We start from the raw sequence: 19,166 nt of genomic DNA, 5'->3' as shown, positions 1-19,166 counted from the left end.
GTTTTCCAGTCACATTTTTTCCTCTCCTTTTTTCTTTTGATCACGTTAATTTCTCTGGGTTGTTTACAGCACCTATCTTTCCCACGACTTTGTGTCTATCAGTGCCACTTACAGACATGGCATGTAAACTGCATCGTTTTATTGTTCAGGATTGTCTTCTTAAAAGCAGCGAGGGGGAAAAAAAAAGGTTGTTTTTATTGTTTGGGTGGAGAAAGCCTAAGAACACAGACTCCCGCGTCTCTGAAACAAGACGAGAGAATAAAACCAAGTCCGCTGGAGTTTGTTAAAGTTCAAAGTACTTCTATAGCATGTACAGTGGGTGATGAGGGAGGGATGTTGAGTTGCATCACCACCTCTGTTCAAACTGAGTTTCCTCCTGCAGTGAGAAGTAAACCCATCTGCTTTATTGACACAAATAAAAGGCTCTTACATCATGTCCTGCTACAAGCGCAGGTATTTGATGCAGAATCCTCCTTAAAAGCCATTCTCCCGCCTCAGATCAGGTGTTCGGCTGTCGTCTGGAGATGCTGTGCGAGCGCGAGAAGTGCACCGTCCCTCGCTTCGTCAGGATCTGCAGCGAGACCGTGGAGAGGAGAGGTACGAGGGGAGCGAGGGGGATGTTTGTGAACTCAGACAAACAGAATGAGGAAGCTGGCAGCTGACGCAGATCTAAATGGGAGAAAATGGACTTGTTTATTCAGAGCAACGGATAAATATTTCATAGAGCGAGAAATCAATCTTTTGACTGGAATCGGACTCTTGTGATTTTTTTCATCTCTAAATGGGAGCTTCTTATGCATTCACAGTGTATACACCAAGATTTACACACACTTCACTTGCATGAAAATAACTTGCACTTCATTTTTAAATGCACAACTAAGTTTAAATATAACCAGAAAAAGCCAGAGACAACAGGTACCTCTGCAAAGAATCTAAATTTGTATGACTTCATGAAAATCAAATGAATGAACAAAACAACTTGCTTTATTCAAAAACCAATATAATAAAAATAAAGTCATACCTAGTAACCTTAAAATAACCTTGAATGAACAACAATAATTAACATTGATTTGTTTTAGTTGTTAGGTTGTAGCTGGGTTTTAAATCTCAATGGGGAAAAATGATTATTGAGGCAGAAACCTTCATAGAACACAACAAAAGGATGGTTATCGATTTCTAGTAGAAGCTATGTCTATTTTTCAACAAATGTTGTTTTAGAAAATAAAAGAAAACACAGAGAAATATCCTTATCAAACATTTTACTTTGAATATGGTTCCGCTTTTCTGTCAGTATTATTTTTGGGCTAAATGTCTTGTGTTAAGTACCAGGTTCTTTATCAACCATGTCAGTATTAACGTTTGTAATTGCCTCAAATCAATTATCTTTCGATTGATCTTCTGCTTTTTGTTCGCAGGTCTGGACACTGACGGCATCTACAGAGTTTCTGGAAACCTGGCAGTGATTCAGAAACTTCGCTTCTTGGTGAACCATGGTCAGTTTTTTTTGACGATGCAGTGTTTTAGAATTCTGATCCTCACTAGACCGGAGAGCTGTGGTGCAAATATTCTTGCATTGTTCATCAATAATTCAATTTCAAAAATTCAAAAATAATTCGGCCTGTCAAGTTGGATTTCTGTTTGCGGTTCCTTTTTGTTTTCTTTGGTCAAACAAGGTGTTTATAACTTCATTTTTCCAGAGCGAGCAGTGACCACTGATGGCCGTTACATGTTCCCAGCAGAGTTGGTTCAAGGTAGATTTAGACCCAACGACCTCGAACGTCTGCCTGCGTCTCTGCCTGCTTTTCATGTGCATCTATGTCGCTGGGGCGTCCGTCAGAACCTCTTCAGCTGCAGCACAGATGAACTGTTGGTGGTTTTTTTGGCTGCCATTAACTGAGTGCGAGGGGAAGTTTGTGTCTGCGTGCGTGCACGAGAGCATGCGTGCGTGTGACCCCCGAGGCTTCTCTGCTTCACTTTTCTGATGTAACGCAGCACAGCAGGTTGTTCAGCACGCGATGAAAATGCGCTGCTGCCACCAAGCGGAAGACAGAGAGAGCTGCACCTAAACTTTTCTTTAAAGTGTCCCTTTTTTGAATTGTTTTGTTCTGTGTCGGGTTTGTCTTCCTTCTGCAACGTTATTCTGCTTTCACGAATGACTTTGATAAAGTGTATTCGTTTTGAAAACAAGGTTTTAGTTCACCTCCTTTTTTTCCTTTCTCAGAGGAAAAGCTAAACTTGGACCAGAGCGAGTGGGAGGACATCCATGTCATCACGGGAGCTTTAAAACTTTTCTTCCGCGAGCTTCCAGAACCGTTGATACCATACGGGTTCTTCACTGACATCGTGGAGACCATCAGTGAGTCACTCTGTTTTTTATCATCTGTGTTTAACTTTCTTATCTACTTTAAAACAGTTTTTTTTATCATAAAAGCAGATGTTTTTTGTAGTAATAAATTACCATTTAGATCCACAAATCGATTGGAAAATTGTGGCTCTCGGTAGTGCTGTGCAACTTTTGAATTCAGTTTTATTTAAAGTGTCAAATCAACAGTTTGCCTCAAGACACTTTACAGTTTAAATAACACTATAAGAGCAGAAAAAATGTAGTCACAGCAAATCAGAATGAGCGACAGTGGTGAGGGAAAAACTGTCCTCTTAACAGGCAGAAACCTCGAGTAGAACCAGACATTACTGGAACCTGCTGTGAGAATATTTGTAATGCCTAGAAAGGTATCTATTTATGTAGATTTAATTAATGTAGGGTAGTAGGATTAAACAAAACAACCAAAAAAATTGGATGTAAAAGATCTGCTTGGCAGAGGTCTTCGCTCTTTTGTGCTTTTCTATTCTTTCTAGGATGATGAAGTTAACTTAGTTTGTCAGGTTTATGGAAAGGGTTTTATGTCAAAGAGTTTTGAATATTAAAAAGAAGCGTACTCTCTATTGGGTCATCTGTCTATTTTTACAATAACAATTCTTCTTCGTAAGCCCTTGGTGTTTGTGAAGCCGCTGGTCTTGATGCAAAAATAATAAGCGTTCTCCGCCGGCTGTTGCAGAGATGAGGGACTACATGGATAAAGTGGACCGTCTGAAGTGTCTCATCCTCAACATGCCGCCTCCAAACCACGACACGCTGAAGTTCATGTGCCGCCACCTCAGACGGTGAGAGAAAAACAAATGACTTTGTCAGAATCTCTTCCCTTCTTAGTTAATTGTTACCATCACTTACTGGTGTGAGATGAAGGTTTGAAGTCACAACTTCAACGATGTTCGATATCAGCCATCTTCTTTATTATTTTCTTTAACTAGCTCATATTGGGCTGGAGATTATCCAAGCTACCTGGGGAGAGAGGCAGGGGAGAACCTAGACGATGTGTTGTAATTAAGATATTTAAAGTTCTACTGTATGTCGATGTTGACTGACCAACAAAATAAATAATATACTTTTGTGGGGAAAAATGGAAATGTGGATAATTTTAATTATATTAAAGTTGGTTTAATTTTTTTATATGGTAAAAAAAACCCGGCAGAATACATTAAATTAAAAAGAGGGAGTATATTATGCAAATATCATGTTGTACATTTTAAAATGATCTCATATAAGGGGAAAAACATGAAATTCCAAAGAGAAAAGTCATAATTGTTGGGATAAATATTTCTTGTTATTTACCAAAAAAGTTTATTTCACCTTATTTAAAAATGTACATTAAGAGTTTATTATTCTGACTGTTGTAAACAACAACAAATTAAAATCACAGTTTAATTAACAAAAGAATGAACACTTGTAAATGATTTGGATTAAAGCTAAACCTAAATTTGCTTGTTCTTATTGTTCTTAGCGAACATGAATCATACTCGTATGTTGTTTAAGATGTTAATAAAAATCCTATATAGTGCGATGATAAATAGATATTTCATAAGTTAGATTAAATAGCTTGATCAGATTTTATTGTAAAAAATGAAAAATAGATGCTTACAAACATGTTGGTCAAAGATATGCCATTAAATATCAAAGATATCAACACAAGCTTTGAGATCAAATGTCCAAATAGGGACGCGCAAATAAAGAGAGGAATCAGGGGAATTTAAAAAGTGCATGTTGGTTTTGCGTTGTTTTGGTTTGTCCAGAAGACAAACAGCTTCGTGTCTTGATGTCAAACATGAACCAGATGCTGCTGCAGGGAAATCAAATACTTCTGTAATCACCGTCGACCACAAGAGGGGGTCGTTCCCTCGCTCTGAACAGTCTGGAATTCGTTTTGCTCTTGCCAGGCCTGTATCGGGACCACGCTGTTGTTAAGTTTGAGTCCTTGTGAAGATGAAAAGGCTGGAGGAAGATGAATGGCGTAGCAGTGTGTGCGAGCCAGGTCCTTCTACAGTACATAAAAAGTGTGTTTTTTACCGCCTATGGTTTTTCCTTCCACTGAGCGTTCGTGTTCTGGGGCTGATGTCGGTGCCAGGGTGTGGTGGGTTTGTCAACTCCGTCCTTCTCTCCTGCCCTTTCTTCTGTTTCTCATTTGGTATCTCGCAGCTCAATCTCTCTTGTCGCCTCTTCTCGCGCTGGCCCGCTACCAGTCGTTTTCCTTCCTCCATCCCTCCTTTTCATCGTCCGCCCTTCCCTCGCTCTCCATCCCTCACTTTCCTTCTTGGGAGGAAGGTCCCATGGGAGCCTTGTGGTTCGTCTGCTGGAAGGCATACCGACACCACCGCCGCCACCACTGGAACCTCGCTCCTTCTCTCTGTTTGCTCGTTCCCTCTCTCTCTATTTTCCTCCTCGCCTTTTAATGTGGAAGTTTTGAGCAATTGCTGGCTGCTCCTGTGGCTTGGTGGGAATGGCATTTTTAGAAGAATGCCTCATGCTGCGGCTTTTAACCCATTCCTGAGTGCGGCCTCCACGACACACACTTGGTAGGTGGACACATCCGCACATGAACATGTCCCGAAAAACAAGAGTCTGGAGAGGGAGGTTCTGGAGAAAGAAGATGACAGTCCACAGACGCGCATCATTGAACTCTGTGGCGGGACGTCAGCGTCGCAGGAAGATTTGGTGGTGATCGCCAGTGACAGCATGGTAACATTCGTACGAAAACACTGCCACACATCAGCGGGGTGGCCGAGATCCAGCAGCAGATCTTCAGAACGTCTTCTCGTTTGTCAGCAACGTCGAGCTTCATAATGAAGCGACGCCATGTTTTCCGTTGAAGAGGTCATCGTGAGGAAAAAAAAAATGATTGGCAGACTTTTGTATTGTTGAAATATATTCATCAGACTTTCAAGTTTTAGAATAAAATATGAACTTTTTGTTGGACACGTTGTGATGTTACGAAGGCATTAACCAGATCAATAATCAAACAAATACATTAACTGGACAGTTAAGAAAAAAAGGAAAATTATGAATATTCTTCGCACTATTTTAATCTACATATTATACACGGTAATGTTTTAAAAGTAAATGATATGTCAAAGAATAAGATGACTTTTAAAAAAGTAACGATTCCGTAGTTCAAGAGAAAAGTTTTCACCTTCTTTGATCTGGCTATTCTTGTCATTGCGCTCCGCACCCTCTGGGGGGCGCACGGTGTACCTGGAAATCCACTTCATCACAATATTAATACAAATTAAAATAAATATGGTAAAAAAAAAAAACTATTCAGTTTGTTATCTTCACATGGTATACACACTAAACTAAGGATAAATTGAGAGGATCTGAAAAAAAAAAATGGGTGTTCGCATTTCCTTCTTTAGCAGATATGTTAGCTTAGCAGTTTTTTAGGTGTCGTAAAACTTTCTCTTTCAACTTTCTGTTGCATGAAAATATCCCACAAGGATTAAACGGTTTTCTGGTAAACATGGCCTTGTTGTGGTTGTAGGCCAATCCTGGTATGTTTACGATCACTCGTGAAAATGGGTCCCTTTTAGATTTGCTTGCTAACTGCTGCGCTTGCTAATGCTACGTTGTTAGCGGGGCTGCGACACGAAGCAATGAAACCAGTGTTGTTGTTTTGAACATCCATGTAGAGAGTTAGAATCCTTGAAAATCTAAACATGTTTCAAAACATTTGTGTCGAAAAGTTGCCTTTAGAAGTTTAACACACGATTACAATTACATACAACGACCACTCCTTTTCACGTCAAAAATATGTTTGTTTAAATTAGATTAGATTAGATAGACTTTATTAATCCCTCTGGAGATCTCCTTCGGGAAGTTATTTTTCCAGTTCACAGCAGATAAAAATAGATTCATAAGAGCAAGAACAAAAAGTGCAAATAAAAAGTGCAAAGAGATAACAAAGTGCAAATATAAATAGCATAGATCAAAGGAGAAAAAACTTAAAATAAATCTTAAAGTCTATACAGTCGTAATATTGTCATTATCAGTAACCCACTGACAAATAGAATCCACTCCACTCACTCTTAACTTCCATAATGCACTGCAAAAGATGAGATTTGTTTAAAAGCTTATGTCAAACTTTTCAGAAACTTCAACAAACGTATTAATACCAAATTGTTTCCTCGATCAGCCGAGATAGCTAAGCTGTTATCTAGTGATGGTCTGATGAAGCTTCATGAAGCAGTGTAATGTTGTTTAGAGGTCAGTAGGTGGCGCCATCAGTTTAAAAATTATGTGATGTTTCATTAGAACAGTTGTTCAAAACAAAGAAGACCGCCATCTAGTGGACTCCGAAAATAATGATACTGCTTCATGAAGTTTCATCAGACAATCAGTACTAATTTGCATATTAAATATATGATACCGATTTTTTGATGGACATGTAGAAGTAAATGTGCAGGAGAAAAAACAGGTACATCCTGAAAGACACTCACATTGACCGTGTGACTTTTGTGTAGTTAAAGTGGGAGAAGTTTGAACATATTTGACTCCCTCCAGTGTTAGAACAGTGACATTGCTTTTTTTTCGTGACAACTGAAGTGTCTCCAGCTCCTCCAAAGCCTCTCGCTCTTCTTAGAAGCATTTGAATCAAATTTTCTGTAATGATTTAATGAAGTTGGTCATGGAAGGGTTGTTGACTTGAGCTTTGTGACTCACGAGTGAAGACAAAACGATACATTTTTGTCATCTTCGAGACGATCAAGTTTTGCAGGTATTTTAAGGTAAACGTATATATAATTTAAGGTAGTAGTGTGTTGATGAAGCTTCATGAAACAGTGTTGTTGTTGTTTAGATGTCTGTAGGTGGCGCCATCAGTTTAAAAATGATGTGAACAGTTGTTCAAAACATAGGATGATAGTGCAGAGACCGCCATCTAGTGGACTCTGACAATAATGACACTTCTTCATGAAGCTTCATCAGACCAACATCTAAGGGCAACATAACTGGACCGGCCAGTTTGACACGGCAGTTTATCTTTCCCTCGTGGACATGTGTCGCTCGCTGGTTCCGTCGACCGAACACGAAACACTCGGGTTAATTAGCGAAAGTCGTTAAAGCGTCTCCGGGTCGTCCTCGGCGAGAGGCGAACGCCACTTTCTCCCCCAGAAGAAAATGTTTTTCCGTTTCTCAAATGTTTAGTGTGGCGACACTAAAACCTCCATCTGTTTTCCCTCCCTCCCTCTCTCTCTCTCCGTAGAGTCTTAGAACATTCAGACGTCAACCGCATGACCACACAGAACATCGGCATCGTGTTCGGCCCGACCCTGATGCGCCCCGAGCGTGACAATGGCAACATGGCGGTGAACATGGTTTACCAGAATCAGGCAGTGGAGCTCATCCTCAGCGAGTTCGACCACATCTTCGGGACCAGAGGCCCGTCCTGATGTCACGTGGGGGGGAGAGAGGAGGAAGGGGTTCCAGCGCTCCTGCGGATCAGACCAAAACAGCCATCGCCCCGTTGACTCATGTGGTGTAAAAATGGATTTAAAAAACGATAATTACTGGCTGAAAAAAAACAAAGAAGAAGGACATGAAACTGCTAATGGTGACATCTGGACTCCACGCCGGAGACATGTCGCTGCAGACGTGCGGCTTCACTCCTTATCAGCTGTGGGACGGACAGAAGCCATAAAAGTCAAGACTCTTCATCCTGCACGTCACGTTTTCGTTTACTATTCCTGTCCATCATGTCATTGTCTCACTGTGAAGCTCCAGGGAGAGAGACCCGACGGCTGCTCACATCCTCGTGACCTCCTGACCCCGGAGTGAAGATGTTACAACTGCTGTTAATGTGACGACTTCATGAAGGAAGCAACGTTCATGTTTTTATCATCAGAGTGAAGACATGTTGAGGAAATAATTAAATCATATTTAAATCTACTGCTTATTTAAAAATGACAAAAATATGTATAATTTTTTTTTTCTTAAATATAAACAATTAAATGTGATATTTTTTTGTTTTTAAAAGGAGAAGTTGCAAAAAAACAGAATGAAAAGTGAAGAAAAAGCTGCTGCTGATAAAAAGTTTTTCGTTTGATTGCAAAATGGTAAAATAAAAATTAAAAAAATGTTGATTTGCAAAATACCAAGTAAACAAGGCAAATATAAATATATGTTTGACGACAATAATGATGAACATCGAAAAATAGTTTAAATAAAAATAAAAATTTAAGAAAAAGTATAAAAGAAAATAAATGAAATGGAAAAATGTAAAGGCTATTTTTCACAAAGTCAAATTTTAAAAAACAAAATGTCCTCTTTGTATTTTATATATTAGTACATACAGTTTTCAAACTGAATTTCAAATATATAAAGTGATATATAAATGAGCTCAAAATAAAGAGAAACATTTGAAGTGTAAAATTTGCTCTTACCTTTTTTAATGATACAATAAAGAAACAATATATACTAGGTTTAATCTAATGATCTTGATAAATATGAAACTATTTTAAAATGATATATATAAACTACAGAAATTGTACAGAGAGATGACTAAAATGAAATGATTTAGAAAAACAAGTAAAGGTTTAAATTGTGAAACTGTTAATCGATTAGCAACTGAATTTTAAATGATGGAAATCGTACGCATTACGTTATGTTTGAAATGTATGACAAGTGCTTCCTCTTGAACGGATGATAAGACTTTATTCCTTGAACTGTGAAACCTGTACATGAACCTTCAAACCTTCTTTATTTTGATTATTCCTTAAAAAAGAAAATCAATAGCGTCGACTGTCTTTGATGTCAACCCTCGTTCCAGTGATGTCGGCGCCCCCTCATGGACCTGCTTTGACTGCCCTCTAATAAAAAGACAGAGATCATGTGATCCGTTGTGACGTCTGTGTCGGGCGAGGACTTTGCGTGAGAGGCGGCGGCGGCGGCGGCTCGATAGGCGGCGATGGCGTCCCCGGTGATTAGTCTGGACGCTGCTTTTAATAAGAGGAAATGCATATGTTTTTATCAGGGAACAAAAGTGGCTTCTCCACAAATCTCTGTGGCTTTTGGTAATTTCATATTGACTGTGGCTTTGGCTGCAGACGACAAAAGAGCAGAGAAGACGGACGAGGTTTAAGTCTGGAGGCCGAACATATGTAACTAACTTCAAACTCATCTTGAGCTGGTTTCAAGGACATATGCATCACATTTTATGTTTATATTTTATTTAATTGTGTATAAAATAATATAATGTAATTTTTTTTTAAACGTAAAACATTTGCGGCATTTTTCCATTTTTGTGTTGTGATTAAATTCCCAGCCACTAGATGGCAGCGGTCATCGCTTGTGCCGCGGCTAAAGCTAAAGCGGCTAAGATCCCACTGAGGACAAGAGGATACAGTAGACTAGAGTAGAATTTAAAGCAGTAACGATTTCGTCAAGAGTAATGCGGTCTGTAAATTCTGCAGCACCAGAGTCAAGTACTCGGACGATACTACAAATATATCCTTGTTACTACAGTATCAAGATATATCGCATTCTTACCACTGTATTGGGTACGTATCCTATCGCCAAATTCTCGACAATAAACACCCCTAGTTTTAAATTAATCCAAAATCATCCAACTCTAATTTCAACAATGACAGAGGCCGCGGCCACTATAAAAAAAACAAAGGCCACATATGGCCCTCTAGCCGGGCTTTAAATATGTGAACAGGAAGTGAAGGCTCAAAGCAACATGTTTAAAGTGGATTCCTCAGGGAGGTAGTTGTATTGTTGTAGATCAGTAAATCATACAAGGGGCCAACAATCTTTCATCGAGATACAGATTGAAAGGCCACTAGGTGTCACTCTTAGTTTGAAAATGATGCCAGTTTTTATAGAATAAGTAGATTAAAAAGCAGAGAGTAACACCGGGGACGTCCCACTTTGAAATGTGTTGGCTTTAACTCCTCAAAGATGCATCAAGTATGGAAGTATATCAGTGTCATCAGAAAATAGAATGGTTGAATTAAACTTTTCAAACGTTAGAACTTTGAATTTCTTTCGTTGAAAAGTTGTCATTTTTTAAATATTTTTTTCTTTTTATTTGAATGAAATAACTCCCATAATAAACAATTGGATTTGTTTTCAAATATTTACCACATATTTTTAATTCAATAATTTGTATAATAGTGCACTTGTTTTTGTTTTTTTAATAATTGAATTTTTTAATTGGAATATTTTCAAACTTTTATATATTTATTTATAGCATTAATATTGTTTCATTCGTAGCTTTTTAAATCAATTAAAAAACGTTTGAACTATTATACAACATAAATATTATATATGAATATTATATTCAATTTAAACGGGCACAAATTTAAAAATTATAAAAAAGGATGGAAGTATATCAGTCCCATCAGAATATTAAATATTCTAATTTAACATTACATATATAACCTATATTACCTTTCTTTGTATAAGATTGAATTTGAGAAATGTTGAAATGTTGAATTTATTTTTATTAAAATGTATTTTTTTAATATAATTTTTATTTTTGTAACATTTGAACTTGTTTTTTTTTTTATTGAAAAATACAATTCAATAATTTTTACATTTAAAGGTTGATTTTGTTTTTAACCCTTGTGTTTTCTCAGGGTCACAGTTACATGAACGTGTTTGAGGTATCCCTTGTGTCGTCTCTGGGTCAAGGCGAACGACCTCCACCACTGCATACGACCCAGAGACAACAAAAGCGTTAAAATTTTAATTTTCAACCTTGACCTTGAATATTGTTATTTCAGAAATTAAAAAATACATTCTCTAAATGCAATATTCTTTTATTCATAGCCCTTTAAATTAAATATGAAAATTGTTTCACTATCATACTAACATTTTTATATTTATACCATATTACAATTTTCTTTAAATGTAGAGTTTAAAAAATATATTTTTGAACATTGAAAAATGTTGGCTTTCATACAAACATTTCCACTCGTCCTCACACGGGTCATAATTCTGTACAATTTATTACAAATCTGCACAAACATGCAAAAAATATATAACATTGAAAGTGTCATAACTTCTGATGAAACGCTGACAAACAAGGTGAGGAAGTGCAGGATGAGGCTGCACTTCTTTCTGCAGACACCATCTGTGAGAGCTTCTTTCACACCTTCTTCTTCTTCTTCTTCTTCTTCTTCTTCACCTCCAGCCACACCGACGTGAAAGCGGAAGTTAAAGTCCTGAGTCTGGACCCGCGTCCCCCACACCTCAGCAGAGTCATCGTGTGAAGAGCGACCGCGTGACTCGAGACACGTTCAGGTCAGTTATCATGCAGATGTTCAAACTCTTTTATTCTCCTGAAGAGCAGAACCTCCAGACCAACCACTTCTCCGCATGAGAGCCGTTTTTTAAAAGTGCACTCTTCTGCGTTATGTTTGCAAAATGAATAAAAAATGCTCCACATGCTTCTCATCACAAACACAAAGGCCTTTTTTTTTTTCTTCTTTTCGATCGCATTAATGCTCGGAGACTCTTCAACCAAAACAAAAAACGACAACTTGGCAAATTCAGAGTCCAAATGACTTTCAGCTTTGGACCGACTTTTACGTTAAAGTATTAACCAGAAACAAAGGACGATTTGGAGTCGATTTCAAGCAACAGAAACAGAAAAACCTTCTTATTACTGCAGGTTAGCTTGAGAGGATTTTAGCGCCTCATTCTTTACTGTTGTTCGTGTTAGCATCAAATACATTCTTGTTTATTTCAAACATGGCACTTGATCTTTGTATTGACAAATAAAGCTATTTTTAAGCTAAAATCAGCATAAAAAAGAACAATTTGGAGTCACAACAAAGGGAGGAAACCAGAGCTCCAAGAGTAGCTTGTTGTAGCTCTCGTTTGGGATTAGCTAGCTATTGCTAACTGGCCTGAGTTAAGTTACTTTAAACGAAAGTTCAAAAGTAATTTTGAAAGTAAAGAATTTGACCTTTAGCTCATAATGGACCAAAGGTGTGTTTTGTTGTGTAGCTTTTCTTAAAATAAGGGTTAAATGTGAAATTTTGGAGTGAAAATTGATCTGATAAAAAAGCTTTGTTAGTTTATCCTAATGGTCAATTTGCAAGGAGGCTTGTAAAACACATATAGCTCTCGTTTCAAACTAGCTAGCTATTGCTAAGTAGCTTGATATAAGTTACTTAAGTTTAAAATTAACTTTGGAGCTTTACCTTACAATTGAGCAAAAAATGTGTGGCTTTTGTATTAAAAGCGACAAAATAAATTGTGTGCTTATTGTAAAATGTTCAATAGTGAAAGTTGATCCGACAATGACATTAAAGCTAGTTTAGTTTATGCTAACACTTGCGAAAATAAGGACGATTTAGAAGGAGGAAACCAAGAGTAGCTTGTTAAACACATGTGGTTAAGTTAAGTTAACTGAGCCAGGTTTAAATTATAGCTTTAATAAAGCTAAAAAATGCTTTTGTAGGTTTGCTCGTGTTATCATTTGAGCTATTGCTAATTAGCGTGCGTGAAATTCAGTTAGTTTAGCCAGAATTTAAAAGAAAATGAAACTAAGTTTAGCTAATAATGTACCACAAATTGTGTTCTTGTGTTTAAGTTCTGTTTATTGTGTTTTTTTTAAATAGTGAAAATATATCTGACACTGACAATAAAAAACATTTTGAAGTTTATGCCAATACAAAATAGGAAGAATTTGGAGACACAACAGAGGGAGGAAACCTGAGCGTTTAGCTACTTCAGCTAGTTTAAATATGACTTATCTGAGCTTTGGCTTTTAACAAATATTTATTTTTATAGAATTTATAAAACCATGTATTTAAAAAAATGTTTCTTTGAACTGACAAATAAAGTTTTATTTGTGATATTGCTGTCAAGAGTACAATCTTTGTTTCAGTTTTTAAGGCTTTTGTTCCATTTAAGGCCGTTTGGTGTGAATATACGTATAAAAATGAGTAAATTTGTTAACATAACTATGACTTATTTACAACATAACCTGCTTCAAACTCAAGTCTTGATTCTGGGCAATTCAGTTCTGTCCAGGCTCAGTTCACATTTGTTCAAGTCGTCGTCCCAGATCCGCTCCATGTGCTTCCTGTCGGAGCAGGACCCGGGAGACTTCCTGTCCACGTGCGACTCCGAGGGGCTCTCGTCCGCCTCGTCGCCCCCTTCCTCCTCCTTCAGGGTCTCCGGAGCCCCGTCCAGACTGGAGTCGCTGAGGAAGGACTGGGGAGTCTGCGTGTCCTCCAGAGACAGAGGGGTCTCCAGGGACATGTGGCCCCCCATGCCGACCCCGCCCCCGGGCGTGAGGGGGACGTCCTCGCCGTACTGGTCCGGGTCCTGGTCTTTGCTGCAGTAGGCGTAGCGGTGGTTCATGTGCTGCGAGTACGAGCCCGAGTGGGAGAAGCGTTTGCCGCACTTGTCACATTGGTAGGGCTTCTCTCCCGAGTGCAGGCGGCTGTGTTCGATCAGGTGATGCTTGTGCTTGAAGGCCTTCTTGCAGATCTTGCACTCGTGTGGACGCTTGCCTGCGGAGCAGAGACGTCGCACTTTAGTCACGGTGCAGCAAACACTTGAAACTGTTAGAAGAGCTTCGACTGTTGCAGTGCATTATGGGACTTAACTAGCTTTTAAATGTCGTTGTTAGCCTGATTATATTTGATCAGATGGACTCTCGACCGCTTAATTAGTGTGACGCAGCTGAACTTAAGACACAAACACATTCTCTCACAACCCTGACCTAAAAAAGGATAACAAACCATCACTGAGTTGAATTTAAGTTTGAATAGAAACCTTGATTCCTTGATTGTGTTGCTGTTTTAAGCATTTAACTTTTATTTTCCAATCATTTAATTCAATAATTTCTATTTTGTAAGAATTTGTTCTTTTTAAATAATTTAATTTAAAAAAAACACCAATATTTTCAAAATGAATGCTTTCTTTTAACACATAATAGTATGGTATTATTATTCCAATACTTCAAAAGTATTTTTTTTAAATTCAAATTAATTCAATTTTGACCCTTTAAATTAAATATAAGAACGTTGTACAATACTGACTTTTTATTTATATTTAATGATCTGTGTATTTATAAAATGAGTGATTTCATTCTTCTAATTTTCCCAGATGAAATATATATTTTTTAATCTTGTTCAACTTTTACTGTGGGTTTTTGACTGTGTAATAGTATCACTTGAAGAAAACCAGAGGTTTTGAGTAATACTCACTCTTAAAGTATCTTCTAACAATAATTAAGTCAATTTAAGAGTCATTTTCTTTCGTGAACTTTGTCTTATTCCCTCTCAGTGAACTCATACGGCAGCTGTAGGATTATCATACAATCAACAATAAATCAATGTGCATTTATGTAGTAAATAATGATATTATACTGTATGTTATAATGGAAGGTTACAACTGAATAAAAACTTAATATAAAACCACATTTAAATAGATTAATATACTGATTTTAAAGATAGAATAAAATAAATACTTCAAGAATCAGAGAAACCTGCAGCTCTTGACTCATATGCAGGTGAATCCGGTCTATGTTTGGGAGGTCCAGCTGCAGAAGTTCTGGTACCTTCTGGACTCTAAAGCTGCTCACCTGTGTGTTCATATTTGTGCCTCAGCAGAGAGCTGCTCTTCTGGAAGGTCTTCTCACAGATGTCACAGGCGTAGAGTCCCTCGTCCGTCTTCCTCAGTCTCTTCCTCCCGGGCCCTCCGTCCCCGTCCAACCCCTCGTCCATCAGCGCCAGGTAGTCCAGGGCTCCTCTGCTCAACACCTCCCCCTGCAGGTACAACGCTCACAGGTCAGTCCATCGTGACCTTGAGAGCAGCGGGAGAAGAAGAACTCACCATCAGCGCTCGTCTCTCCTGGTGGATCTTCTGCAGGGCGGCTTCGGCCTCCGTCTCCATCATGTAGGACGAGAGGAACCCCGGGGTCCCGCCCGGCGGGCTGAAGGGAATGGTCGGGTGGGACCCCGGCAACCCGAGACCGGCCATGTTGAACCCGTTGTAGAAGGAGGCCGGGAAGACCGGTGAGCCGCTGTAGAGCGGGTGAAGGGCCGAGGTCGGACTGAGGTGTTTCAGCTGAGAGTTCCCGAAGTCCCTCACGTCCTGCCGGCTCGAGCTCCCGTTGACGCTCTTGGGTTTGGTCTCGCCCAGATGCTTCCGGAGCGACAGGTCCAGAGGTTCGTTCTGAGCCGACCAGGCCTCCTGCGGCGAGGCGAGTTCGGGAGAACCCAGACCGGAGGACGAGACCCTCCTCCTCCTGGCCTGAGGCGAGGAGTGGTTGGGGGAGGAGGAGGAGCGAGGCGAGTGCATGGCCACCAGCAGCTGCTGCGGCACCGAGCTCCAGGCCGGCCTCTCCAACGGCGAGCGACTCCCTAGGAAGCCGTTGTCGGACCTGAAGAAAGGGGGCGAGTGGGCGAGGTCCTTGCTGTCCGGCGGGTCGCGGGTCACCTTGCACAGGTAGCGCTCGTGCTGCAGGAGGACGGCCACGTTGGGGAACAGCTGCGAGCACCAGCGGCAGCTCACGCCCAGCACGCCCCGCTCCCCGTCGCCCGACCTCCCCGGCGAGAACTTCCACTCTGGCGCCCCCTTCCTCTCCTCCACGCCCTCCCCGGTCTCCGTCTTCATCTCCCGGTGCAGCATCTCCTGCAGCATCTGCTCGAACTTGGTGCCGGAGTGAAGGTAGGGCAGCAGCGTGGTGCCCTTGAACACGCTCGCCCTCAGCGACAGCTCGGCCGACGGGTCCCACAGCTGCGCCAGCTCCGACGGGTAACCACTCGGGGAGCTCTGCTCCTCGTCCAGAGCTCTCCCGGGGAGTTTGGGGTTCTTCTGAGATTGCGACGCCACGGGTGAGGTCTTGTCGTTGCCGTTCCTCCCCGGGCCAGCAGGGGGAGACGTCGGGAAGAAGCTGTGCTGGTACGAGCCCTGGCCGTTGAAGGTTCCTCCACTGCTGAGGCACTTCTTGCTGCTGAGGTGAGAGCTGTACGAGCCGGAGTGAGAGAAGCGCTTCTTGCAGTTGGAGCACTCGTAGGGTTTCTCTCCTGTTCACCAGAGAAAGAAGAGATTTCAGACGCCATATTTAAGTGAGGAAGAAACAACTACTGATTCTGGAACCACCTCCATTTTAATTATGTTTCACATATTTATTCACATCCAAAAACAATTTAAAGCCATTTTTGCTTGCATTTTTACTTCTCTTATGCGTTTCTGTTTAAAAATGAGCTACACTTTATAGTGCCTTCATTTATGTATTTATTTAAAGTTTTCTGAAACAATGTTTTTATAGCTGTTTGTGGCCTTGGCTCCTGTACGGGTGTATTTCTTCATTAAAAACTTAAGGAAGCAGTTTTTTTGTATTATCAAGAACATGTGATCTTTGCCGCGTGGCATGTTAAATAGAAACACAGCCATGAATTTAAAAAAATATTAAAAGCATTCATAATTTTGTGTAAAAATCTTAAGTACGTGGTGGCAGCTTGGAGACGCACCTACTGTACAAATGGCTGAAATGGAAATAGCTGAAAATTATTCTAAACTATTATTCTAAAAGTCAAATTTAAAAACTAGATAAAAGGGTTACGGAGCAATATAAATTCAACAATCTGTGTAGTGGGTCTTACAGATTGTTGTATTTTCAAAATAATGCTTTATTCAAAACAAATAACCAGACAGATGTGAGACACATGAATATTTCCAGCTTCACAAAAGTACCTCGAACTGATTCTTAAGTCATGAATTTGAAATTGTGTTGCATATTGTGTGAACGTTTAAACAGACCATTTATTCCATAAGACACTGGACTGACATCATCGAAAATAATTAAAGGATCAAACTGCTTGAAGGGGGTTCAAATATAAAGAGAACATATATTAGGTACGAAAGTAAATATTATTTGTAAAGCGCTTTTCTCTGCCCAGGCTCACAAAGAGCTACACATGCCTTGATTATTGTTTATTTATTAAATTTAGATGAAGAAAATCTTCAATAAAGACGAGGGTTTTCTCACCGCTGTGGATGCGAAGATGTTCTTTGAGGTGATGCTTGTACTTGAACGCCTTCCCACACTGCAGACATTTGAACTTCCTGCTCTCCATGCCTTGGTCCAGGCCGATGGTGCTCTAGAATCACATGACTTGTCTTGAGTATGAACTAAACACTATTTAAAATAAAAATACGTTCATCAAGGAACAGCATCAAGGAAGTTTATTTTCGTGCTGGACTCACCTTGTCCTGCACCTGGTTGTGAAGCGCGAGGTGGCGCTCCATCTGTGCCCGGTGTGTGACGGTGTAGCCGCACAGAGGACACACCATGTGACCGCTCTCTCTCTCCTGGCAGTATTTGATGTGGTCCCTCAAGAGGACGCCTCGCTGGAAGGATTTGTGGCAGAAGGGACACGCCTGTGGGTTCATCCCTGCTTCTGGTGAGAAGAAGACAAGTTAGAAAACTGTTCCTCAGAGAACTTGTTTTTGTGTGTTCGTGACTCACCTGTCACCTCAGGTGAGCAGTGCTGAGCACCTGGAGACCAGATGGCAGGTGGAAGATCTTCATGTCTGCTTCCCGCCTGGTTCCCGGCTGGGGAGCCGTTTTGTATCCGGTGGTCCAGCGACCCAGAGGAAGATGAGGTCTTCCTCAGACGGGCTAACAGCTCATAGTGTGCCAGGTCTTCTAGCTCGTTGTGGGAGTTCTTACCTGCAGGATTAATATAGACTTGTTTAGAAAACCTTCTTTCAGAAATTAGACTAGAAAATATATTCATCATATTCATATGTGCATCATGGATGGAAGCTGAAGCAGTTCATCTCTCACTTAGAAGACATTTTTTAACTTTATACATTTTTAATGACCTTTTTAACTATTTTATTTATCTGATATTTGATTATCAATCCCTGTATTTGCATCATATTTTTTTTTTAAATTTCCCATTCACGCTTTTTTTTCTCTTAATGTTGGATCATTTATTTCTTAAAAATACCCATATCTTTAAATGTAATTATTATTTTTCAAAACTAATATCTTTTTATTATGACAGAATAAATAATAAATGTATCTAAAATGTCATGTATTGCCTGATATTTCAGCCTTATTATTATGCTTTTGAATAATAGTATATACAGAATACACTACAGGGCCACCATGATAGGCTGATAGTTTGATCAAGTAGCTATGAACTCTTTTGGTATTGTGTAGTGTTACTAATATAGCAACCTTTTTATATTAAATTTAAGAAATACTGAATTTATAATATGTATTTCGAATTTTTTGAATCAAAATGGTACGTGTGACAATTATAATTATTGTAATTAACAAATGATTGAATTCAACTATTTAAAAAAAAGATGAAATGTTTCAAAAAAACAAAAAAACATTTCAATAATAATAATAATTCAAATGAAATCAAGATTCTAAATGTAACGATTTTTATATTCGGATGAGTCGAATATACTGGACTCACACACAGTTTCCTTTAATCCTCCTTAACGCAGAAATTATATTTTTCATCACTGGTATTGTTTAATTCATTTCCTTGATAACTGCTTCAATGTGTTGTTGTTGTTTTTAACCCAAAACCTATTTCTCAGGAATTAAAAAAAAGAAAACTACTTTCAGAAGGCATCGATATATTCCACGTTGATATTTAGCAGGTCCTTGGTAAAAGAAAAAAAAAGCCTGACTCATTGAGCGTCTGTTTATGTCTGCACTATATACTCTATACACATGAGCTGTGGAAGTGATTACCAATGACACGCTTCACCTCATTTCCACTCGTCTTCTTACGCATTAACTCGCTGCAGACAAAAGTAACAAACAGTGCACTTTAAAGCCAAG

The 19,166-nt window shown here is 39.4% G+C and overlaps 2 protein-coding genes across 5 annotated transcripts in view; one reads left to right on the top strand and one right to left on the bottom strand.

Moving 5' to 3' along the window:
* arhgap9 (Rho GTPase activating protein 9) overlaps positions 1–9,218 on the top strand; it is a 42,623-nt gene extending 33,405 nt beyond the window's left edge. For 3 of the 4 annotated variants that reach the window (XM_087801855.1, XM_087801857.1, XM_087801854.1), the window contains 6 exons: positions 499–597; positions 1,416–1,493; positions 1,698–1,751; positions 2,222–2,356; positions 3,057–3,162; positions 7,590–9,218. In XM_087801855.1, the coding sequence (XP_087657981.1) occupies positions 499–597; positions 1,416–1,493; positions 1,698–1,751; positions 2,222–2,356; positions 3,057–3,162; positions 7,590–7,776 (659 nt within the window). In that variant the 3' untranslated portion in view covers positions 7,777–9,218. The remainder of the gene's footprint in view (positions 1–498; positions 598–1,415; positions 1,494–1,697; positions 1,752–2,221; positions 2,357–3,056; positions 3,163–7,589) is intronic. The other variant, XM_087801856.1, reaches the window with a different exon arrangement.
* Positions 9,219–11,451: 2,233 nt separating this feature from the next.
* LOC148071018 (zinc finger E-box-binding homeobox protein zag-1) overlaps positions 11,452–19,166 on the bottom strand; it is a 31,323-nt gene continuing 23,608 nt past the window's right edge. The window contains exons 3-8 of the mRNA XM_087801315.1: positions 17,826–18,029; positions 17,564–17,757; positions 17,346–17,457; positions 15,185–16,380; positions 14,934–15,117; positions 11,452–13,857 (exon numbers count right to left, since the gene is read on the bottom strand). Of these exons, the coding sequence (XP_087657441.1) occupies positions 13,337–13,857; positions 14,934–15,117; positions 15,185–16,380; positions 17,346–17,457; positions 17,564–17,757; positions 17,826–18,029 (2,411 nt within the window). The 3' untranslated portion in view covers positions 11,452–13,336. The remainder of the gene's footprint in view (positions 13,858–14,933; positions 15,118–15,184; positions 16,381–17,345; positions 17,458–17,563; positions 17,758–17,825; positions 18,030–19,166) is intronic.

The sequence above is a fragment of the Callionymus lyra genome, chromosome 10 (assembly GCF_982586985.1).
Source record: "Callionymus lyra chromosome 10, fCalLyr1.hap1.1, whole genome shotgun sequence".
Classification (NCBI taxonomy): Eukaryota; Metazoa; Chordata; class Actinopteri; order Syngnathiformes; family Callionymidae; genus Callionymus; species Callionymus lyra.
This window is presented reverse-complemented; position numbering and strand designations above follow the sequence as displayed.